General features: G+C 37.3%; 1 protein-coding gene across 1 annotated transcript in view; it reads right to left on the reverse strand.

Annotated features, from left to right (window-relative positions):
• cacna1ba (calcium channel, voltage-dependent, N type, alpha 1B subunit, a) overlaps positions 1-25,930 on the reverse strand; it is a 243,832-nt gene that overhangs the window by 132,263 nt on the left and 85,639 nt on the right. The window contains exons 5-6 of the mRNA XM_030143711.1: positions 25,451-25,603; positions 21,018-21,205 (exon numbers count right to left, since the gene is read on the reverse strand). Coding sequence (XP_029999571.1) covers positions 21,018-21,205; positions 25,451-25,603 — 341 coding nt within the window. The remainder of the gene's footprint in view (positions 1-21,017; positions 21,206-25,450; positions 25,604-25,930) is intronic.

The raw sequence follows: 25,930 nt of genomic DNA on the forward strand, positions 1-25,930 counted from the left end.
TTTTTTTCACATCAAACCGAGAAAAAAAATATGGAATCATTATTTTTTTTGTAGGTTATTATGCTATTATTTTACTGTAGATCATATTGGTCTGTATGTGGAACCTGAACTAAAATGAGTTCCACAGCCTTGACTGGAATTTTTGCACTTTGCAAATTCATCCCAGGGCCAGATTGGAACCTTTGGGGGGCCGCATTTGACCTCCGGGCCACATGTTTGAGACTCCTGATCTAGATAAAAGCAGCTGGAGTTGTGTATGTAAACTATGGGACACACTATGTTTTTGGTCTGACACTGGATTCTCAACTAGTGTCTTAGAATTCAACGGAATGTGGCAGATAAAATTAAGCCCAGATGACTAAGAATCAATGACTTGTTGAGACTGATCTTCTCATATTGACCCAAACTTCCAGTATATGAGATAACAGGGTAATGGCCTCTGGGGGTTCGGCTGCAGCTGCACAGTCTGGTCTGAGTTGCCACAGCTGGTTAGTGTTATGTTTGTTGCCTCGAAAAAAAAAAAAAAGGCATTTGTGTAACCAGAGAGCTGCATATAAAACATGCAATCTAAAAGCATTCAACATGATGGAGGCGTTTTCTTTTTCTTGTTTAGTGACCTCTGTGGAAAAGCGAGTGTGTTACACTGGCCAGGTTCCAGATCTGACAAATGACTGAGAGAGGAGTATGGCAAAAGCGATTAGAAACCCAGCACTCCCAAAGGGGGACGCAGAATGAGCTTCAGGATGATGAGGTTATTTTGCACAATCCAGGAATCACAACAAACTGCTGGCAGTCCACACGGATACTTTACCAACAGCAGCAGCGATGCCAGTCAGATACAATAAATGATATGAACTCCATGACACATCCATGAACCGCGTCACATACAGTACAAAGATGTCAATAGAAAAACAGAAATCTGGAACATAAACAGCCTTATTCAAATGGGACTAGAATAACCTGTATAACCTACTGTGATATGGAAATTAACCCCACGTCTGTGTTTCATGAAAAGTCTACTGTTTACATAAATGTATTAACTTTATTCCCCCATTCTGATGTATGAAGGGCAGGTTCACCACATACAGATATCAGATTCAGATTTATTAGTTGTCACTCAATAAAAACATCCCACATACTATTACGGAACGAAATTGCAAAACGCACCACACAAAATAAAACACAGAATTTTTTTTTTTTTTTAAACACCAACTAAAAACAACCCAATATGTATGATAAAATACTAAAAAACGGCACTAAAATAAATAAATAAATAAGTTAGTAAAGGTAAAAAATATTGCATGATGGAGGGGTCACTATTGCACCTATTATTACACATTCTGTATTGCACCCCCTCAAGATAATGTTCCCTACTGTATCTGTCATCATGTCATCCATCTCATTGTCATTCATTCATTCATTCATTTCCAGCAGAAACAATCTATCCATTTTCCATGTTTTCTTGATAATAACCAAAATCACTTCAGTTCTTACATCAACAGCTATGGCATTGTACTGACAAAAACAGTGCTTTTAGGCAGTCCATGTTTTCTTTTCTGTCTGTTTTAGTCACATGATATACACAGGAGTTAGGACTTGATTGCATAACCATTGTATCTGATGACTTTTAAGGGTGTACTCATTTTTTCCACAACTATATTTTGTCAATAATAAAAAAAAAAAGACTTCTGTGTTTTGAAACAGGACGGGGGAATTTATTTAATCTTTTTTTTTTTTTTTTTTTTAAACATCAGTGGCAAATTTGCATGGAATTAAGACCATAGCCAACCTCAGATATTATTACAAATTACCAGATGTCAGGTAATACTAGTCCTGTGCAAATATGGCTTATGCATACATATCTACATGTCATCTTAAAAAAAATCATCATGTAAGGGACTGCTACAAAACTAAAGACTTTCACACCAGAGAGAGGAGTTTGGATCCAGACTCAGCAATTTTAAGCAGTAAAAGTGCTTCAGTTAGGTTTTGTCACAAAGGGGAAAAGAAAGGACTCAAATGCTCGGTACTGAAGGGAAAAAAAATAACAAGTTTATTTAACAAAATACGAAAACCTAACACAAAAGCTAAATGAGAAACAGAGTCCATAAAAAAAACATACAACACCTGGGTCAGAGTCTGTGGATGAATATGGGTAATTGCCCGGGCTATGGAAAGGAATGAGGAGAAATGGACCAGCGCTGCATGGCTGCAAACCAAAGCCTTAAATAGGCCAGAGATAATTGGCTGCAGCCATGCAGCGCCAGCAGGTGAGTCAGATGAAAGAAATCAGGAGAAACTGAGGGTCATACAGACACAGGTCCATCACCAAAAGGGAGGAGCTGAGAGTCACACAGGCACAGGTCCTGACAGGTTTAGAGAAACATTGTACAAGGTGGGGAAGCAAAATTTACAATGAACATTTAGTTGTTTTTTCTCAGCAGGCACTACGTCAATTGTTTTGAACCCAAACATATATTGATATCATAATCATACCTAACACTATTATCCATACCTTTTCAGAAACTTTTGCCCATATGAGTAATCAGGAAAGCAAACGTCAAAGAGTGTGTGATTTGCTGAATGCACTCGTCACACCAAAGGAGATTTCAAAAATAGTTGGAGTGTCCATAAAGACTGTTTATAATGGAAAGAAGAGAATGACTATGAGCAAAACTATTACAAGAAAGTCTGGAAGTGGAGGAAGCAACAAAAAAAACGTACCAAAACTTTTATTAAAGCTCTCAAATCCAAAATCCTAAAGGATCCAACCAAATCCATGAGAAAAATGGCAATTGAACTTGAGGTAGACAACAAGACCGTTAGAAATGCAGTAAAATATGATTTGAAGATTTAAATTCTCATGACTTTCAATAAACTAATTGGTCATACACTGTCTTTCAATTCCTGCCTCAAAATATTGCAAATTTTGCTTCCCCACCCTGTAGGTGGATTTAAATATGAATAAATGCATTTTGTTTGGTACCATTAACAAGTGCTGCCAGAGGTTAAGTTATGAAAATGTACCTGCTGTTCTTTCTGGGAGACAAAATTGCCATAATACCCTTACTCTATTTCCTCAAAACACCCTAAATGTCACGAGTAGCTCAAACACTATGACACTGATATATGGTATTCAGAGTGTTCATAATAGATGTATTAATGTCAAGTCTGTAAATATTTGGACAGTGAGACCCATTTTGTGGATTTGCAACTGACAGAAAACATCTAAAAAAGCCTCATCAGTTCTCAGGACAGATGAAACCAAGATGAACCTGTACCAGAATAAAGATAAGAGAAAGTCTGGAGAAGGAAATTGATGACGTGATGCTGATAGAAGGAACAGGATGAATTCTAAAATATACAGATCTATCATCTGTACTCAAATTCAGACAGATGATGAAAAACTGACAGGACGACACTTCACATTGCAGATGGATAGGGACCCAAAACATACTGCAGAAGTAACCCAAGAACTTTAGAGGGTAAAGAAATGAGATGTACTTCAGCAACTGAGTCAGTCACCTGAACTCAACCCAATGGAGCAGCTTTAAAGTTCCTGAAGACTAAACTGAGGGCAAAAAGACCCATGAACAAGCAGCAAATGAATGAGGCTGTAGTTAAGACCTGGAAAAGCATCTCCACAAGAAAAACAGATTTCAAGCAAAGGGTTTTCATCAAAACATTAAAAAAAAAAAAAAAGTTCATATTTGTAACCATCTTAGTTTGTGTAGTTAATTTAGAGCCTCTGAAAAAGGAGGAACTATGTACAAAATGGTTTGAATTTCTAAACGGTTAATGTAATATTTTGTTGAACCTCTTAAATTAAAGCTGAAAGTCACTGATACCAATGTTTGTGTATAACCCCTGTCCTGTTCTCCCATCATGCAACATCCATACAGTTCTAAAATAATAAATCCAAGTAATCGGGGGAATTGATCTAAGGGTCAAAACTCCTTATACCAAAACTTTCAAGTAACTCGTGGCACCAGTACACTCATATTGGAGGCCAAATCGCTGAACAGGACAGGTTACAAAAAAAAAAAAAAAAAAAAAAAAAAAAAAAAAAAGCCCCCCCCCCAAAAAAGGCTGAAAGTCATCTGTTTCTTTTCACATCCACAAAAATTCTATTACTTCCAAATACTTCTGGACCTGACAGTATTTTTCAGCACTTGTAAAGTCTAATAGTGTTGAAACGTAACAGAAAACACTACACACTGATCGAACTTTTAGTACTTTTAACTTTAAGTCGTTTGTATGAATTTCCCCAAAGACAAAGCGATACGAGGTTGCACAGTTTCACCATCCATCTCTGTTTCCCAAAGCACTATTAATCATTTAACCTTTTCTATCAATAGCACAATTGGACGAGTAGAGCTCAGTCTGGGACAACAGAGTTGGACCAATGAGTGTTATAAGAGTCAAGTCGTCACAGTTCAGCCAATGGAGACATGAAAACTGCAACACAATACAGACAAAATGACTCACAGTTATTATCTTTAACATAGAATGAGAAATTACCCAGGTAGAAGTGGCAGATACCTTAAATATTGTAATACTATAAAGAATTTGAAGATGTTATGAAGGTCAGTAATGACTTCAGAGAGCGGTTTGAAACAGGGAAGATCAAGCTTTAGTAAATTACTTTCATTTGTGATCATTTATTCACTTGTCTTTTGGTTTATTTGGCTGAGACTTGACAAAAATGTGTAAAAAAAAAAAAAAAAAAAAATATCAAACATGGCATAACCCCAGCCCCTGGGATCTCTTATTTCTTTCACTGTATTTCAGTGATATCTAAATAACAGGCAGTATTTGGAACATGATACACAGACTATATCATTTCTGGGTCAATGCCTTGTGAATGTATATGAATATTTAATGTTAACGCTTAAAAGGGGATCTCAGGATCCCAGGATAAAACACGTGGTGGATATTAAACTGTGTTAAGGATTTCAGGTATAAATGTTCAGAACGTTATATTTAACATAAATTATCACTGAAGGACAAAAATACAAATACAATAATAGCCACTGGTGACCAAACACATATATGATATAAAATCTTCAACACCTTTGGAACAATCTTATCAATCCATGTAAATAATTGGTGTAAAATGCAGTTTGTCATCTTTTGGCATCAGCATAATAATCTTTATGTAATAATCAAAATTTTTCCACTTTGTTTTAGTGTGAAAAAAGTCAGATTAGATTCTGAAAATAGGAATAACCTGAGCAACCATGATATTTTTTAAGGAAAATAAGTGCAATTTCAAAAATATTATGTCTTATCTTATCATTAATCCAATCCATTTTATTTATATAGCACATTTAAACAAAAGGAACATTTCCAAAGTGCTGCACATCATAAAAGCAATAAAACAATTAAAAGAAATGCTAAAAACAATAAATAGGCACATAGAACTACAGCAACGCTCTACATAAAACAATAAAATCAAATAGTTAAAAGTGTATTAACACAACTTATAGATCACAGTGGAACTATTATTTTGTCAAAATTGAACTTTTTTTTTCTTAAAACATTTCGGGTTGTTCATATTTGTTCAGGTTATTCCCATTTCATTGTGAAACGATAGTTTGTAAATGAAAATATTTTCATTTTGAGACCCCTGGCTGTTACTATAATATTTTCAGTGTAAATTTGGATTTTGCAAATTCATCCTGCGGGCCAGATTGGAACCTTCGGTGGGCCAGTTTTAGCCCCCGGGCCATACGTTTAACACCCCGGTTTACAATGGAGGGGTCCTGGCAAACAGGGGAGGAGGGGAGGTGAGCAGATCCACATTGAATCGATACTGGTGAATCCTGTAAGAAGCTGCTGTATTTGGAAGGTGGAATCATCTGTCATAATGTAGCAGTGAGATGGAAGTGGCTGCAGAGGGCTGGGTGTGTTAGTGCATTAGCTGGTGTTGGGGTGAGGCTGCCTCAGACATTGGCTCACAGAATGGAGCGAGGCAATAGAAAAGCCATTAGTAGCCCTGTTCTGCCCCTGAAAGTGTTAGCCCGAGGACGGCCATCAATTCAACAGCAATACCACACCCATATCGCCGCTGAGACTGGAGTCAAGCCATGAAATCACAGGTACTAACTCATGCAAACACCGTGAACCAGCAAAAACAATTAATATCCGACACTTTTAATTCACGACATCTACAGATTTGACCTTTTTATGCTGATCGTTATAGATTACTGCAACAAATAACAGCAGTTTCTCCTCCTCAGCTCAGTGTTTTGCTAAACATTTTAACAAGATGGGGGGGGCCAGGCTGCAGCAGTGCTATACATGACAGAGAGCAGCCAATGCTCTGTGTTGTATCTTGTTGTTTCAGCTCTCTAGTCGCCTTGTAAACATCCTGTCCTCTTTCTGATAGCATCTCAAAGTCTGTCTGCTGTTTACAGGTGAGTGGGTACTGTGTCACCAGAGAGAGGACTCATGCACAGGACCCTAAGTAGCCCTGACAAGCACAAGGAAACCGGGAAGGAGCCAAAAGTAGCATCTCCTGTGTGGAAAGGGACACACTAAGCTGGACGGGGAGACACCGGATGAGACGACGGATAACGGCAGATATGTGGCAAGACTCTACGGAAAGGAAGAAATACACCTGAAAAACTCACATCTGAATTTAGCTGAACATCACCAATGGAGTACGACTAAGCTTGAGCCGTCACATGAAAGCAACGGACACACAAATGTCGGTTTTCCACTGACAGCATCAGCTCAAAATGCCTAAAAATGGGCTCCCGTTGCATTTCCACAGTAGTTATAGTCCATCGATTTGACTGGTCATCATTGTGACACTGTAGAAACTATCGTGATACTATATTCATTGTGACTTCAGCACGCGGAACAAGGCAACAATGATGGAGGATGAAACTTTAACTGTCAGTTACAATTTCCGAATAACAATAAAAGATTTTTTCAGAATATAGTTATTTGGTACTAGAATCTGTGGCCATTTTACCAAAACAGAGCTTGAAAATACAGGGGTTGGACAAAATAATGGAAACACCTTAAAAAAATCAACAAAATATAATTTAATATGGTGTAGGTCCGCCTTTTGCGGCAATTACAGCCTCAATTCTCCGAGGTATTGATTCATACAACTTGTGAATTGTTTCCAAAGGAATTTTAAGCCATTCTTCAGTTAGAATACCCTCCAACTCTTTTAGAGACGATGGCGGTGGAAATCGACGTCTTACTTGAATCTCTAAAACTGGCCATAAATGCTCAATAATGTTGAGGTCTGGGGACTGTGCCGGCCATACGAGATGCTCAACTTCATTAGAATGTTCCTCATGCCATTCTTTAACAATTCTAGCTGTATGGATTGGGGCATTATCATCTTGAGGTGAAGGTGTTTCCATTATTTTGTCCAACCCCTGTATGCTCCAAGATTTGCAAAATTTCCCAATAGCTTGGTGTTCTGTGTAGCAACCTGCTGATACACTTGTAAACTAATGAAATAGTTTCCAGTAGCACCCATTCTAAATAGATTTGTCACTTACAATTTGATGAATAGAATAGAATAGAATATGTTCGTCCCCATGGGTGAAATTCAAGACATCATCATCTCACATAAAATCCACAATCACAACACAACAATAATACAACAAGTACGCTAAAGGACAGAAGAAATGCACCGTTTTCATTTTCTCGATTTTTTCAGAAATATGACAGTTATTGCAAAATTGCAAACTACAATGAGTTCAGTACTATTCTGAGTCAAAATGAAATGATTGTTTTCCTGGTTCCGGTTGATTGATTTTGATTAGCAATAAGAACTGTATTTCTGTATTCCTCACCCATGTCTGTTCATGAGTGAAACTCACAGATGAACTGGACCTCTCCTCAATTGTGCACAACCATTCCCGATAAAAAGACACCAAAATAGAGCAAAAACACATTTGTCCACTGTGCCATGACTACTGCAACCGGAGAGAGATCGGGCCATTGGCATGCTTCAAGCTGGACGGAGCAGACGGGCCGTAGCCAGGGTGTTTGGAGTCCACCACTCTACCGTTGGACGCCTTGCTGAGCGTTACCACACCACCGGCTCCTCCAACGACCGTCCCAGATCTGGTTGACTGCGTGTTACAAGTGCTGCACAGGACCGTGCCAATCGGCTGCCACATCTCCGTGACAGGTTTCGGTCGACAACAAGAACTGCAGCCGAGACCACTGGGACACATCACAGGCTAGTGTCTGCTAGAACCACTCGTAATCGCCTACGACCTACTGTTCGCCTACGAGTAGAATAGTACTGAACTCATTGTAGTTTGCAATTTTGCAATAACTGTCATATTTCTGAAAAAAATCGAGAAAATGAAAATGGTGCGTTTCTTTCTTCCTTGAGTGTACATAGAGGTCAATATAAACAGTAGTAGTGGTAAATGTGAAAATAAAATGAGAAGATCTTACAATTGAGCAAAATAAGAATAAATTATTGTTGTACACAATGACATAGCGCGATTATGAGTTACAGCAGCAAAAAATGTGAAAGAAGTGAAAATAAATGCCTTTATATATCTAGTGTACCTCCTAGCATGATCGCAACACTGAATAACAGTACAGCAGTGGTGTCAAACATGGCCCACAGGCCCACTAAAGGTTCTAATCCAGATGAGTTTCCGAAGTGCAAAAATTCCACTGAAGACGATAACAGTCAAGGGTGTCAAACTCATTTCAGCCCAATTTGATTTGAAGTGGGTCAGACCAGTAAAATAATGGCAAAATAACCTATAAATAACGACAACGCCAAATGCCAAACTTCAAATTTTAACAATATTATGCCTGTTACCAAATGTTTTATGCCACTTTGATCTGTAATACAGATGTGTAAATGATAACTTGAGGCATAATGACTTATAAAAGTTAATATTTTCATACTGGAATTGAATTTTTTTGCACTAAAACAAAAAGAAACATTTGGAGTTGTCCATATTTATAGGTTGTTGTGCTATTATTGTACTGGTCTGTTGTGGCTGAGCTAAAATGTGGCCCCTGAACTAACATGACTTTGACAGTCCTGCTATACCTGTCGGATGCTTACCGTACTGCACAGTATGTATTTATCTATTTCTAAGTGGTACGTGCAGGAAATACCAGACACAAATCGGCGACAGCACCTGTCAAAAGACTGAGTTTATGGCTAACAGGTCTTGGGGGTCTCCTAATGAGAAAGTGACAGTCTGGGTTTTGCCCTCCATCCCCATCAGAGAGTCAGCGCTTTGGCAGACAGACGAGGGCCCGTCCGACCGTGATGGATGGCCGCTCTGATAAAGAGGACACAGCCCGGTCCCACGGCAGCAGGAAATGAGACAGCCGTCACTCCTCCCTTGACAATTCAATCAGCGACTCCACCAATCATATTCGGGCAAAGCGGCGACCTCGCCCGGTGCGGTCATGGCGTATTACCAGTCTGTCAGTGGTCCGAGAGGCGACGAGGAAGGAGGCGGCCCATGATAGATGAGGAGGTGATCTCAACCCCTCAGCCCTGACATTCCATATGGACTAATTCTGGATTAACACCTTGGTCTAATGGGGATTATTAATCATGTGAGTGACTGCAGCAGCTGATAGTGACGAAGCAAAGGGCATCAATCTGAGTGGACCGCAACACTGGAAGGATCTGAGCGTGGACCACCAGAGTCAACATCAGCAGAAGGGTCAACGAGAACAAACATGACCCAAATCTATGAAGAGGCCGCAATGTAAAATTACATCATCACTGAGAATATACACAGAAATATGAAGAATCAATAGGATGTGAGGGTGTACCTTCAGGGCAACATTCAGATACTAAAGTTTCACTTGTTACCAGTGGTGATCCTAAAGAATGACGTATATTTACACCCTACATTTTTATAATTTATCCATAAAGATGTATGACATTATTCCCAATAGTCTGTTGTCTTTATTTGGCTTCAGAAACCTTGAATGATCTAACGCTTGGTTGGTTTGGTTCCAGCTTGTTGCATTTTCACTGCAATTCCTCAGCACAGATGGTTGTCATAGCAACACATGTCAACTACAGAGCTAAAGTCCACCCCCTTGGGACCTTACATAAAATGTTGACAGACAAGTATTTTTTGATTTTTTGCTTTGAATTATATCATTTTTACATATGTTGTTTGTCAGTTTAAAAGAAAATTTTGAACTTGAAAAAACTAAAATTGTTGAAGTGATACATCTAGTGTTGGTCCATCAGGTCCAGTCAGGTCTTCTCTGCTGGCCTAAAGAATCAGAATCACTCACCTACATTTACACCCTACATTTTTAAATTTGCTCTATAAAAATATATTAAATTATTCTCAATAGTACACTGTATTTATTTTTTATCTCTTGTCTTGGTCACTACTTCCATTTGTGTATGTGTACGTTAAAGTATTTGTCCAATCAGATTTCACTGTCATGTGTTACCGAGTAAAATAAACCTGCCCTGAGGCTCAGAATCAACAGTGCAGCCTCGGGAGCTTCAAATAAATGGAAAACAACCTCCTGTTTAAACCAATCAGATTCCATATTGGCCTCATGAGGGCGATCTAGCAGATATACAATAACGTCAGCATTTTCATGCATTTTCATTTGGATGATCAAAGCGCAACTAGTCAGCTACAACAACATCTGTAGAGACTTAAATGCTATAGAAATAAAGCACAGTACTATTATGGTCATACTTTGTCGAGGTTAGATTTGGATTTGCGTCATCTACAGGCAAGAATACATCGTTAGCCTCATAACATAATCATATATGTTTAGCCAAATTGTGATATCTGCATAACTTTACTTTCATAACACTGCTGCTTCATTTTGCATCATTGGCAATGATCTGAAAAAAATATGACTTAGGCAATTATGCCATGAGGCTAACGATATGTAGAGTAAAGCCTCCCTGTTTGTTCATTACCCCGCCCCCGGCAAGGGGTATTGTTTTTGGTTTGGTGTGTTTCTTTGTTTAGCAGCAAAACTACAGGTTGAATTCATACCAAATTGGGTTTATAGATTGCCAGTGATCCAGAACAGATGTGATTATATTTTGGGAAACGTAGCTCAAAGTTAAAATTTTTTATGAATATTTAAAACATTTTTTCCCCATTTACTCAAAATGGCCAAAATTTGTCTACGTTGTCTATATCACCACACGCATAGACATGATGACATCAGCTGGATTGATGCCTAAATAAGCTACAATACGTGCAAGGTGTGGGGTTTGTTGTGCCTGGCACCACTTGTTTTTGTTTGCATTGTGTTGGGGTGTTTTTATGGGGTACAATAAAAATGCGAGTCCTGAGTAGCTGAGGCTGCCAAATAACTTTCTCTCTATGAACTAATTCATTAATTGACAAATTCATGCTACTCTATTATCAAAATCTTTCCCTTTATTTGTTAGTAAATGAAAAACAGAAACTTTGACTGCTTTTATGCTGCTTTCGATCTCTAATACATGAAATAAATTCATCCGTATGTGTGGCTCTTGTGTAATTGTTACAATAGGGAAACAATTATTCGACATTGAAGAAGCATCACATCAACATCCTCTGCCTCTCAGCAACCAAACGACTATTGATCGTCTTCTACATCTCTTTCCTCTCTGTTTTTTTTATTTTTTATTTTTTATAGCTCTTCCAGGAGCATCTCGCGCTGCTAAACACACAATCTTCTCCCACTGTAGTTGATTAATAATTTAACCTATTGCATAATTGTTTCCCTGGCATGATATAACTGTGGTTCTTATGCAAATGGCAGGGAGCTGTGATTTGTTTCATGCTAGCGGTAAAGCGGTGGTGCTGTGGTCCTAATGGGAGCTGTGGCTGTGTGAGTCATCCTCTGCAGGCTCTTATGCTGCTTGTAATCATCCCCTCAAGGGAGGCTGGGAGGGGAAGGAGCAGTCAGGAGGAAAAGCTCAGTGTTTCAGAGAGGAGGATACACAAGACGAGACTCGTACGCTCACTCAGACGTACCTTCCACCCAGAAATTACTACATTTTACAGAAGAAAATGCACTGTCACTGTTCCTCAGTTTGACTGCAGGGATAATATTAATAAAACAAAAACCATGTGGGACATTAAAGGAGTTACTTGTTGTGCTGATGTTCCAAACTCTCACCAGCAGGAGGAAGTAATACGCCAGAACCAGTGTCGGGAGTAACATGTTACAAAAGTAATGCATTACAGTAACAGATTACCTTTTGCTGTAACGCAGTAGCATTATGAATCAATTTTCGGTAATATTTTACTTGGTACTTGTTCAATAGCCCTAGCATTACAACACATTTTGCCTATAATTTAATTGCTCAAATGCAAAAAATACAAAAATAGCAAGACCGTGAGACCTTCAAGACTCAAAAATGCGACTGCAAAGTTTTATTTCCTGTTGGTGTTCATCCAATGGGTGAAGACGGCAGAGGACAGTCCATTGTACACATAGACGTATGCTCATTACTAACCTTAACCCTGCTTTAAGAAGCTAGTTACCATGATCCCTGTGATCAGCAATGACAAGGGAAGCTAACGTTTCTATGACTAGATAGAATTTTTTATTGTTTGCTCATTTCTCTACCGGCATCCTCGGTGCCATGCCCCCCGTTTGAACATGTAAAATTTTGAAAAAAATGCAACCGTCTCTGCTGGGATTCAAACATTATAGACCGTAGAGTTACTTACTGAGCTATCTGTCCACATATACTTCGGCGCGCGAATTTATGCGTCCCAAGGCTCTACTATCTCTAATAAATAAAAAATAAATAAAATAAAAAATAAATAAAAACCAAAACTAAAGAATAATAATAAGTAATCTGTAAAGTATTACAATTTCAAAATAACTTGCACAACACTGGCCAGAACACACTTAGGACTGCCAAAACTGCCAACGAATCAATAGTATGTATCACGACATTACATCAAAATTAAGAAAATAGGTGCAATCTGAGTTATTTAAAAGGCACAAAATGACAGAAAAAAGCTGTTAATTGTGGTTTTAAACTTATCTCTATGGTCAGAACATGACAAACAAAGTAAAATAAAGATTTTGTTAGTGTTTTGGCATACAATGCAAATAAAGTAAGACATTAATGCTTCTATTTCAGTTGTAAGTAGTATTAATATTCTAGACTTTCAACAGTAAAGGGAGGTCTAGTACCAGAATACAATTAGGACCAAAACCATCAGCAAATCAACCATATACATCCACAGACTGTATCACTCACTGAATAAAGTATAAAGCTCATTGTCATCTGTATTATGGTATTATCAAATTTTCCTCTTCAAACTAAAACTCATAGATGCTGATTTTAACACTCACTCAAAATCACACTGTGTCTTCTAATCTTCATGTGCTGTATCAGCTGATAGTTTACATTATAGCTCTGTCAGTTACATTTTGCTCTTTGGTGTTGTATGCTGTCACAAGTGAAATTAATGAAGCTGTTGCATTTGGTGGAAATGCAAGACTTCATATCCATCCTTTTCATGCAGGGTTACAGTTATAACAGGACAAGGGAAAAGTCAAAATGCATGTATTAGACTTCTTCTAAGAGGGACCATCCTGTAGTTTGACAGTACAGTTAACAGGACCAAGGTTAGAAGAGATATTCCTAGTGTTTCTAGGACCTAAAATTATCATTAAGGTGTTTAGAATCAACAGTTCTGACCTTATATCAAAGATGTAAATGTATTGGAGTAATTAACTAAGCAATAAAAGCTAGAAGTACTGTTGTTGTTTTCTCTACTAGACACAGATCTAAATGTGAAATGGAGTTTGATGCTGAAATGGCAGTGTTTCTTGAGTTTAATTCTGAGCCTTATGTATTAAGTCATCGCTGTGACTGACAATCTTCCCATACTGATAGTTTACATGATAGCTCTATTAGCTTAAGTCTGTTTTAGATCGAAAACAGCCACAAACACACAAAAAAAAACAAAACAAAAAAAACAAAAACAAAAAACAAATCACCTCTATTTTCTATACAGTTTGTGTTATTAATCCTCGCACTAAAGATCTGTTTGAATCCAACAAACAAGGTCAGAACTGTCACCGTTTAGTCTGAACCACGGATCAAAAAACAGCAACTTAGCAAAGATAATAACATCCCATAATAACTTTATACTTTCATAAGCCTCAAAGCCTCGGAGCTGTTTACTCTAAACACTCTAGTGATAATTTAAGGTCATTTTTTAAAATTAATTTGAAAGTATGAATACTACATATAACCTCTTTAATGCATGTGTCATTCACCCTGTTCATCTGGAAAAATAAGCCTTTTCATTTCATGATTTCAGATGGAAATGAAGCCCTTGGACTTGTAAAATTTCACTTTAAAAACCATCAGTTTCAATCAGCAATCACTTTATGACTGCAAACCTGGAGCTGGGTTTTTGCTTGTGTTCTTTTCCTATTTCTTTTAGCTGCTTTTATTTTGTATGTTTGCAGTAGATTTTTATATGATGTACAGATTATAATGACAATAAGGATATTCTATTCTATGGATGAGAGACTGTGCTCCCATCACCAGACCAGAGTGAAATCAGGAAAACATAATTACTGTAAATATTTACTCCCACATAATAAACACTTTAATAAGAGAGTGAATAACAGCCTCATAACACTGAGCCAGTAAACACGGTTCTGGAAACTGTAACAGAACTGACACCAACAATGTTACATCTGTTAGTCATAGTAGCAACAAGTGCACATTTAATCATTTATTGAGGTTTTCTGAGCGTATTCTATGTTTACACAACATTGACTGAACATTGTTACTACCAACTACCAGCACGTTAGATGTTATTTCACCAAAAGCAGAAGTAGATATTTATCTGTTGGGTTAAATTAACCCTTAGGGGTGTGAGCCTATTTTGGCTGTTTTTGATTTTGCCTTTATATACTATATAAAGAAATGTTTACTATACCCATGTTTGGTATCTTTTTTTTTTCAGCACAACTTCATCTGTCTCATCTGTCTATTATTTTTTCACTTTAACCTACTATATCAACACAAAAGGACAAAAAACACACAAAAAATATAAAATTCGACATGAAAAATGTATAGAATTTATTGCATAAATAACACAAAGATGCTTAATGAACCTTTTCAAAGCCTTTAAAAGTGAATATTGGTTCCAAATATTAGGTATATGAAATTAAAATTGTAATAAATTAAAACTATACTCAAATATTTGACATAAAAGCAGATCTTTACGTAGGTGTTTTCTCTGGTTTTCTCACCCCTCCCCCCACCCCACCACACCCGGTCCATGGATTAGAAACCGTAGATTCATCCATTTTTTTCCGTTTTGAAAAAGGACAAAAAATTACAAAGATATGATAAGAAATCTAACACCTGCCCACCTCATTTTCATACTTTTACTTATGTTTGTTTGTTCCAAGTTCAAACAGTCATATATCTGGTTGTATTTGCTCTATCAACATCAAATAAAAAGTGGGAGAGTGTTTCAAGTCCACACTTTCAAATGCAGTTGTCCCCTGTCGTCTATGTGAAGGACCTCTGATGCTAGGACGTCATGTGATTGAGTCACGGGGCTGTGACCGTGGACCCCTAAGGGTTAAAAGGCCATTTCATAAATACGTATAATTTTATTTGCACTCATTCAAGGATTGTATGATTATGGAGCTGAAAGACGTGTACAGTTACAGTTCGGTTAACCTAGTTTTGTATATAACTAATATTATGGCGTAAAAGTATGATAAATAACAGCAAAAACAAATGATCCAAACGGAAAACAACACTGGTATTAGCCAAACTGTCATGTTGAATATCAGAATTAGAATACTTTATTAATCTCAGGGGAAATTGTTGAGAGAAATACCGCTGTCGGCCTAGAATTTCACAATCAGTGCATCCCATTGATTTCCATTACTGATATCACTCAAACAACAGACTGATAATTACAAGACCTTCAAGACAAGACCTTCCAAAATCACAGAACAGTCTCTGTGACCTTCTCAAAATGGTCTGGTTGTGTTTAATTAACAGATACAGAGCAATCTTCGTACAGGATCTGCTCAGATGGAAGGGCTTTTATTGCACTGTAACACCCGTTGTAATAGCTAGAATGTGAACTGAAAGAGTGTTTTAAGAAGTAGAAGTGTGGATGATTCGTAAAAAATAATCTAATTATTGAGATAAATCGTATGCAATTAAGGCAATATCTGCATCAGAACATAATACATAAACACAACTCTCACAAATTTTCTAAAAATGTCTGAAAATTTTGCTAAAATGACACTACAATTACTACATTACCCATGATTCAGTGGGATCCCCATTTATATAATATGGACACCCATTTTCCTTCAAAGAAATAATTACATTTTAAGAAGTAAATGCATTTCCAGTCATATGAATAAGCTGGGAGCACCTTGACAAGCAGAATAAGAAGAACAGCAGCATTTTACTGCATTCACTGGTTTAGAGTTTTAATATTATTGCACCATGTTCAAAACCCATTAAAATGCATATTGTCAGGTATATTTCAATGTTGTATGACAGTACATTTTCATGCAAAAACATGCAAATGTCTGTCATAACAGCAGCAGTTTTTGGCTGCTGCTTTTTCTAAATGAATAATTTGTGGAAATAATGCTAAATATGAGCACTTTAAAGCCTTTATCACAACGATGCCCTGTTAATTATCAATCAGTCATTCACCGTTCCCATTGGAAATTCAACTGGACTCTTCTAACCCATAACTCTGGCTTACGTCTGATTTACCTCATTTCCTTTGTGGTGTGTGTAGTTGCATTTAATGTGGGAATATGCTTCCACATCAGTAATTTATGCAACGTGATGCCTTGCGCTCTTGTTCAGCTTCTCATGAATATGTATGAGTGTCTTGATTCAGATCCCGCATTGGCCAAAACCAGAAAAGCCACGATAACATGCCACGTTTTGTTGTGTTAACACAGAAATGTCACTGAGTAAAGACACACTCGAGAGTCAACATCAGGGATGTAACAAGTGAAAGCAGCGGTGGTTCTATTTAACCCATAAAGACCCAAACATCCACCGTCGATTAAAACCTTCTACCGATCTAAAATATTTAATACCTGTTGATCCACTAATCCTATCAATACATGTAAATAATTGGTGTAAAATACAGTTTGTCATCTTTTCATGATCATCAGATATGACCCATTTAGGTGTTCAGAGACTCCGTAGCGAATGTGGAAACACTGTCATCTTCTACAACATTGATTCACCAGTAAAACCCATGAAGTTCGACAAATGACAGTGGATGGAGACACTGGGTTTATGTTCAGTTAATGATAGATTTTAGTGAAAAAAATCTTTTTCTTCAGTTTTCTCTGTTTCTGATATAATAACTCTCAACTTTAATCTGAGCTTTTATGAACATCTACATGATCAGTGAATTAAACCTTTAAACCTAAACCTAAAATGATCTGCCTGGAGTTTTTCTCTTATTTTGACTATAAAAAGGTTAGAAAATACGCTGTGTGAGTTTGTTTCCCCATTTCAAGAGCACTTTTTTCCCCAGATTTTTCAAAATCTAGCAACCGTTTACCATTTACTGCATGTCATAATACTGCTAAAATCGCTTCTTCTCCAGCTTCTAGTACAGGCGTGAGTGAAATTACCATAATGAACCAATAATCCAGTGGTTCCCAACCTTTTTTGGCTTGTGACCCCATTTTAACATTACAAATCTCTGGCGACCCCAGACATTCAAAACGGAGGCTTTTTTTTTTTTTTGCTAAAATGAATTTATTTTTGATCATGTAATAGTTATGTTGCAAGTAAATGTTAATTTTAGATGACAAACCAACAATGAACAAACAATAACTCAAACTATGAATTATGAAAGAGCTGCAGCATCTTAAACCTACCACAATGAACATTTGAAAGATAAACAGTATCACAGTGCTTCAGTTTCAGTTTCAGAGTTTGTCATGTCTTTTATGGATTGGGATTGTCTCTCTCAACTCACTATATATTTTTTATTAGTTATTTTTTATTTTTAGCAATTACTAGAAATTTCAGGCGACCCCACGTGGGTCCTGACCCAAAGGCTGAAAAACACTGCTTTAAACCCTGAGCCTAAAATGGTCTGCCTGGATTTTTTTTCTTATTTTGACTGGAAAAAGGTTAGAAAATATGCTGTGTGAGTTTGTTTGCCCATTTTCCAGAGCACTTTTTCCTCAGATCCTTCAAAATCCAATAATCCAAGAAATTTACAATTTACTGCAAGTCATAATACTGCAAAAATGGCTTCTTCTCCAACTTCTAGTGCAGGTGTGATTGAAATTACCATAATGACCCAATAAAACATATAAAGCGAAACGTCTCAGGTTTCAGAAACCATTGGAATTTTTCCAATTGCACAAACAGTGAAAGAGCTACAGCCATCCAAACTGCATATGTGCAGGATGTATCAGTGATGACACGTGTCATGTCTCGTCAGATTTGTTAATTATGTTAATGTTTAGTGCTTCCTGTCTCGTTTTTGGTTTTCAGTGTTTTGTCTTTGTTTCATTAGCCACTTTATGTTAAGTTAGAGTTTCATGTTTCAAGTAATCCTACAAAACTGGAAATCCAAGAATACATGTCATATCACTCACTGGACTAACCTCATGGCTGAATATATTTCAATGGAAAACTAGAAGCACTCGGAGAGCGCAGACCTCCGCCAAGGCTGATCAGTGCCCCCCCCCCCCCCCCCCGTGGGCCCCCCCACCCCGATCACCACCAAAATTTAATCATTTCTTCCTTATCCCATTTCCAAAAAAACCCTGAAAATTTCATCCAAATCTGTCCATAACTTTTTGAGTTATGTTGCACACTAACGATCAGTGGCCCCCCCCCGTGGGCCCCCCCACCCCCGATCACCACCAAAATTTAATCATTTCTTCCTTATCCTATTTCCAACAAACCCTGAAAATTTCATCCAAATCTGTCCATAACTTTTTGAATTATGTTGCACACTAACGGACAGACAAACAAACAAACAGACAAACAAACAAACCCTGGCAAAAACATAACCTCCTTGGCGGAGGTAAAAATAATGCTCTCCAGAAGAAGCATATGTCAACCTTTGAGAACAACTGGAACCCATTCATAACTTTCTTAAAACAAACATAGCCGAAAACTGCATATATCATCAGAACAGAACACATACCCCCTGGCCCCTTCAACCCCCCCAACACCCACTTTTCTATCTTAGCATTTAACTTCCACACCTCACCCCCACTCATCATTAACATAAATATACACACACACACCATTTACAACAATGCAATACATCTGATCGACATTAGTATCTACAAGAGCAACCACTTAATTTGTCTGTCCATTTATCTTGTCTTATGTCTGTCCTATCCTACTGTCTTGTCTTATGTTTGTTTTGTCCCACTGTCGTGTGTCAACCTACCACTTTGTTAAGTCTCGTCCCTGTACACTTTTGTTTATATGAACCCTTCCCTCTATGTACATGTGTACTAGCTAGGAATGTAGGACAATAGGAGTATAAACTTGAAATTGTTGCTGGTAACTTGTTAAGCATAAGCTGCAATTAATAAATAAAGTTGTCCCCCGAAGAGGGCGGGTGATGGCAGGTTAAAAAAAAAAAAAAAGTTAGAGTTTCACATTTGGTCCTGTCTTGCACTTCCTGTTAGCCCCACCCCTGATTGTTGTCACCTGTATTCCCCTACCTCATGTATAAATAGTCCCATCTCCCTTTGTCTTGTGCCAGCTCGTTTGATTCCACCATGATGTTTCATGTCAAGCTGCCTACCAGGTTTTTCCATGTTTATCAGTTGTATGTTTCTAGTTTTTCGGTAAAGAGTTTTTTCATAGAGATTTGTTTGTAGTTTTTTATATCCTCCTTGTGAGCGCTTTTTGTTAATCACTTTTTATTATTAAAATACTTTTGTTAAAATCTTAAGTTTTTGTGAGTCGTGCATTTGAGTCCTCCATTTCATATGTCAAGGAGTTCTAACAACATGTCAGGTTTTAAAGAGTTAAACATAAAAAAATACCTAATGTTCACTGAAAAACCGCAAAATACAGAGGATAATATTATAATAAATGGTGATGAATCACTTAAGAAAGGTTAAATATGGAGAAAAATATATTTTGGAACTGCCACAAAAGTAGCACTGGGTCTTTATGGGTTAAGCAGGAAATACTGTTCACTGAAAGAGAAGGAGGCTATAATCTAAGGGGGGAGCTAAATTTTAAAAAGCATAAAGTAAGAACAACAATAAAAAGGATGTGCATAACAAGCTGTGGAGTGCCTTTGTAGAACAATCTAGAACAGGAGATAAAGGAAAGTACAAACATAAATGTATTTTAAAAGAGGTATAAAGAATTGTTTTTAAATAGGTATATGGAACATGAAGGATAAAAATAGTACTGTCGCAAAGATCAGGTGTGGTTTCTTGGAATTAAGAGAGAGTGATTCAAATTTCAGAGATTTTGATAAGTGTGAGTGGATTAGAGTGGGGGCAGATGTGAAGTCTAGATGAATTGGGATTGTGGGGGTGAAATTATGGAATGGACCTTATGATGCATTTAACTTATCCACTCCTTTGGTGAAGTTTTAAAAAAAAAAAAAAAAAGAAAAAAAAAAGAAAAGAGTACTTTAATTATTAAACTAAAATTATTCAGAAATATTGAATTGAGATAGTAGATGTGTTTTTGTTGACTTTTAAAAAAATTTTTATTTGTTATTATTATGGTGTAAATGCTCGATGCTGTACACATTTAAGTTGATGTAAGCAGTGTATTAGTTGAAAAGGATAGGCAAAAAAATAAGCTTTTACTTCTAGCCTATTCCTTTTTTGGTTTTATGTTTACTACAACTGATGTACTGAGTACAATGATGTAAAACCAAAAATAAATTTATTCATTCATTCATTCATTCATTCATTCATTCATAAGCAGGAAATACTGTATGTGAACTCCACCCATGTGACAAAACAGAGGACCAGAGCCCAGATGTGGTGTCTATGAGTGGACTCACATTGTAGAGGATGTCCACCCATCCCTCCATGGTGATGCACTGGAATACGGTGAGAACAGCGAACAGGATGTTGTCAAAGTTGGTGATGCCAAAGTTGGGGCCGATCCAGTACTCCCTGCAGGCGGTGCCATTGGCGCAGGTCCTTGCGGGGGCTTCGAGGCCACATGGGAAATCTGCCGCCTGCTCCTCTACAGCCGCAAACGCACATAAACATATGCGTCAACTCCGTCAGAGACACATTAACACACAAACACGCTGAGGTATTTTTAGAAAAGGCTAGGGATGCATTATGCAAACATACCCCTCGTGCTAAGATGCACAAAAACATGCAGTCTTATGCATAATATATGGGTTAAACTACAACGATACACAACACAGCAGAATACGCTTTACTGTACTACTTTATCTATAGTGACTTATGATTCACCTCTTAACACACCTTCAAGTTGAACTTAGTTTCAGAGGTGATAGGTTGAGTTTGAAAACTAAGTACTTCCTTTAGCTTTATATTTAAGAGTCAGACTGAGGCACCGTACTGATCTTCTCATCAGTATCTCCAAATGTAAGAGAAACTGCTTCTAAAGGTGTCAGATTGTTCATTCCTTTAAGGCGGTGGTGTCAAGTCATTGTAGTTCAGGGGCCCCAGACAGACCATTCTGATCACAAGTGAGCCAGACCAGTAAAATAACAGCATAACAACCTATAAATAATGACAGCTCCTAAATTTTGTCTTTGTATTAGTGCAAAAAACGATTAAATTATGAAAATATTTACATTTACAAACTATTCTTTCACAAAAACATGTGAATATCCCCAAAAATTTTTAATTTCTTGCAATTTTAACAATATTATGTTAAAGGAGTGATATTTTACTTTTTAAAAAAAAAATGGAATTATGCATTTTAAAACATTTCCCTGTGGTCTACATAAACTGTAAATCATAGGTGTCAAACATGTGGCCCGGGGGCCAAAACCGGCCCGCTAAAGGGTCCAATCCGGCCCCTTGGATGAACTTCTGAAATGCAAAAATTATAATGAAGATATTAACAATCAAGGATGTGAAAATCATTTTAGGTCCATTCAATCTGAAGTGGGTCACACCAGTAAAATACAATCATAACAACCTATAAATAATGAAAAACGCAAATTTTTGTCTTTTTTTTTACTGTAAAAAAAGTAAAATTACACAAAAATGTTTATATTTACAGACTATCCTTTTACAAAAAATGTACATACCCTGAACAAATATGAATATGAAATTTCTTAAGAGACGTACTGTATGTAGAATTTTACCAATATTCTGCCTGTTACTAAATATTTTGTGTATTTGTAGATCCACTGAGCTCTCTAAGTTGTGATTCACATGTATAAATGATAAACTAAGATGTAATATTGTTAAAATTGCACTTATTTTTCTTTAAAATTTTCAGGTTGTTCATATTTGTTCATGTTATGTTCAAGTACAGTTAGTAGATGTAAACATTTTCATTACGGAATTTTATTTTTTTCACTCGAAAAGATGGAGAAAACTTTGTTGTTGACATTATTTGTAAGTTATTAACCTATTATTTATATTATTTTACTGGTCCGGCCCACTTTAGATCATATTAGGCTGAATGTCGCCCCTGACAGAAAATGAGTTTGACATCCCTGCTGTAAATGCTATGCTTGGGTCTGAATTTTTCATTAATTCAACTCCACAGGTAATTCCTGAGTAATGACACAAGAAAGGTTGTTTTGAGCGCTGGCCCTTTAAATGCATATGAGCCACTTCAGGCCCCGCCCCCTTCAGGTTGTTGGCTGTACTGCTCTGTCCTGTTCAACCAACAACTGAACATTTTAGATAATTGGCTCGAAGTTTGGACATATTTTCAGTTTTTACTACAACCGCTGCTGCTGACAAACAATTATGTCGTACTTGGAGAAATGTTCATTCAGCAGGAATTAAAACAGGTTGTAGAAATCCAGTTGATTTTTGCCAAAATGAATATAAAGATAGCTTTGCAGCACCTGGAGGGTTCAGCTCCAAAATTTCGGAAAACACAAATAAATGTACCAAAGTTTAATAAAAGTGTGCTTAGCAAAATATGACCCCATTAACCATCAACTTATCATTTATACAAGTGCATTATGGATTAGATCTACAAAGGCACAAAACATTTAGTAACAGGCAGAATACTGTCAAAATTGCATTTAATTTTCTTTAGATATTTCAGGTTGTTCATATTTGTTCAGGTTATTCACATTTTATTGTGAAAGGATAATTTGTAAATGTAAAGATTTTCATAATGTAACATTTTTTCACGTTCAATGAAGAAGAAAATCTGTTGTCAGTACTTTTATTATTATGACTTATTATAGTTATTATGATATGATTTTACTTAAGATCACAATTGGTCGCCCCTGAAATAAAACTAGTTTGACACCTTTGATTGTTTATGGTCCTCATGTTTGACAACCCTGCTTTGAGGTCCATAGCAGCCCCACTTCCTCTGAGTGTGAGCATCATTAAACTGTTTTGTTCACTCAGTCTCAACACACATCAATAGGCTCTCGAACCTACTGATGCTGATCACATTTTACTTTCTTTAAAGAACTGACTTCTGCAACGTCCTCATGAAGAACACACCTAATAATAGACCTGGAGCTGGAGTAGATCCATTTCAATATATTCACCCAGTATTCACAGTACTTCTCTTTAATCACATTTAATAAAAAATGCTCTGATCCAGTCATCAGATCCTCACTAGTCACTTTTCCATTGGACTTATGCGCAAAAGTTTACCAATATTTGCTAAATGTCAAAGAAACACGAGTGCGTAATGTTGGTTTTTCTATCAAATCACAAATGCGATGATTTGTTTATTTATCACGAGACAACACGGGAAGTCATTCCCTAAACATGGCAACAAACATAAATATCATATACAGTTATATTCATTATTATTATATATTACCCCTCTATCCCATACTAAATTAAAAAATGTGTTAGTGTCCTGGTGTGTCCACACATACCGCACCATGTTTCTTTTAAAACTCTTCTTCGCTTGTTGTAACGTCTGTCAACATCCTTTTTTTTTTTTAATTCACATGACTCTAGTTGCAGAAAAAAGGTCTTTCCATTGCAGTTTTATGTGATATACCAATTGCGCTACGCCCAATAAACCACCTCTTGCCTGTGCAAGAGCGAGAGTTTTGTCAAAATTGTCATCTTTTCACTAGGTAAATTTTAATGCGCAAGTTATATTCGCACAATTTAAGGGTCAATGGAAAAGTGACTAATTTTGCCCAGTTTTCCTTCTTCCAACACTTCAAACTCAATGTTCAACTGGAGCCTAATATATCCAAACCTCAAAAAACACGATTATAATTAGGGATGCACTGATACTACTTTTTTCCAGACCGAGTACAAGTACTTACATTTGAGTACTTGCCGATACCGAGTACCGATACGAGTACTTAATAATCCCATTCCAGTTCTTAGTTCCTTTTGTAAATGCGCTTTATTGTCGTTGTCATTAGTCTGACTGGAACAAAGTGCTGCTACTGACATTTAATGTGTTGAAATGAGCGTTTGTCAATTAATCCACCAGGGGGCGCCGCTCTGAATTAACCATACTGGACAAATACCACGAAGAAGAGGAAAGTTTTTTGAGAAGAAGAAAGTCAGTAATAACAAACATGGAGACGACAGAGGCAACACTAATGTGATACTAATATTGCAGCGTTCTCTCTGGTAAGGTTTAAAAGTTTAGCTTCAGCAGGAAGAGAAAAGAGAAATGAGCCAGAAGTTTCATTTTCACTTCCACTGGCGGCGGTCTGCACCACTCCGTACTCCCGCTGGTATTCTCTGTGTGGGTACACATCCGCCAGCACCTGGAAAATGGATGGAATGTACGCAGAGGATGGACAGAACGCTGCGTCCGTATCTGTCTGTGTCTTTAAGGTTACTTGCAGTCAGCGTTACTTTTATCACCGTCATTTATTTTGAAAAATCTTGACTCTCTTCACACTCCCCACACATTATTCCACCACCGCATACATGCTGCACTGAACTGTGAATGTCAAACGGCTGTAAGTGGTATCGGTGCATTTGTATCGGATATCTTTTACGAGTACGAGTACACACACTGAGTATCGGAGCCGATGCCAATACTTGTATTGGTATCGGTGCATCCCTAATTATAATGCATGAAACACATTATTATGGTCATAATCTTAAGGCTGGATGTTGGATATTTTTTACTGACTCTCTGAAAACCCTGTATTTGTACGTGACAGGAGCCGAAACCATCTCAAGTGAGGTTTTCTGGATGTTTCTGACAGTAAAATAAACAAAGGAGCACAAATCACTGAGGTCTGAAGCTGCAGACACAATTAAAAACAAAAAAGCTGATGAAGGCATTCCTTTTTTTATCATGTTTTTCGCTTACTTGTGTCTATCCTGAAGCAGGTGCGATGAAACTTGCCCATGTAGAAGTCTAAGCCAATGATGGCGAACATGAGGATGGCGAAGAAGAGCAGCAGGCCAATCTGCAGCAGAGGAACCATGGCCTTCATGATGGACTTTAGGACCACCTGAAGACCTGAGGAAGACGACACAAGAACACAGGAAACGACATCATGGACTCAATATTCACTCATTCATAATGAAATAGTAGAGCATCGAATGACTGTATATTTGACTGATACTGTGATGTGTTTCCTTCTACCAGGTCGTGTTACTTTACTGTCATATTTTAAACCAATAGTAAACAGGTGGTTCCAGGCACAATAAACCCCGCCCCTCACACATACTGTAGCTTATTTTGGTATCAATCCAGCTGATGTCACTATGTCTATGCGTGTGCTGATGTCAACATATCAATTGCCTCTATATATGTGCCAAGTTTGAAGTAAATTGAAACATGTAT

This window comes from Sphaeramia orbicularis, chromosome 9, assembly GCF_902148855.1.
Source record: "Sphaeramia orbicularis chromosome 9, fSphaOr1.1, whole genome shotgun sequence".
In the NCBI taxonomy this organism is placed as follows: domain Eukaryota; kingdom Metazoa; phylum Chordata; class Actinopteri; order Kurtiformes; family Apogonidae; genus Sphaeramia; species Sphaeramia orbicularis.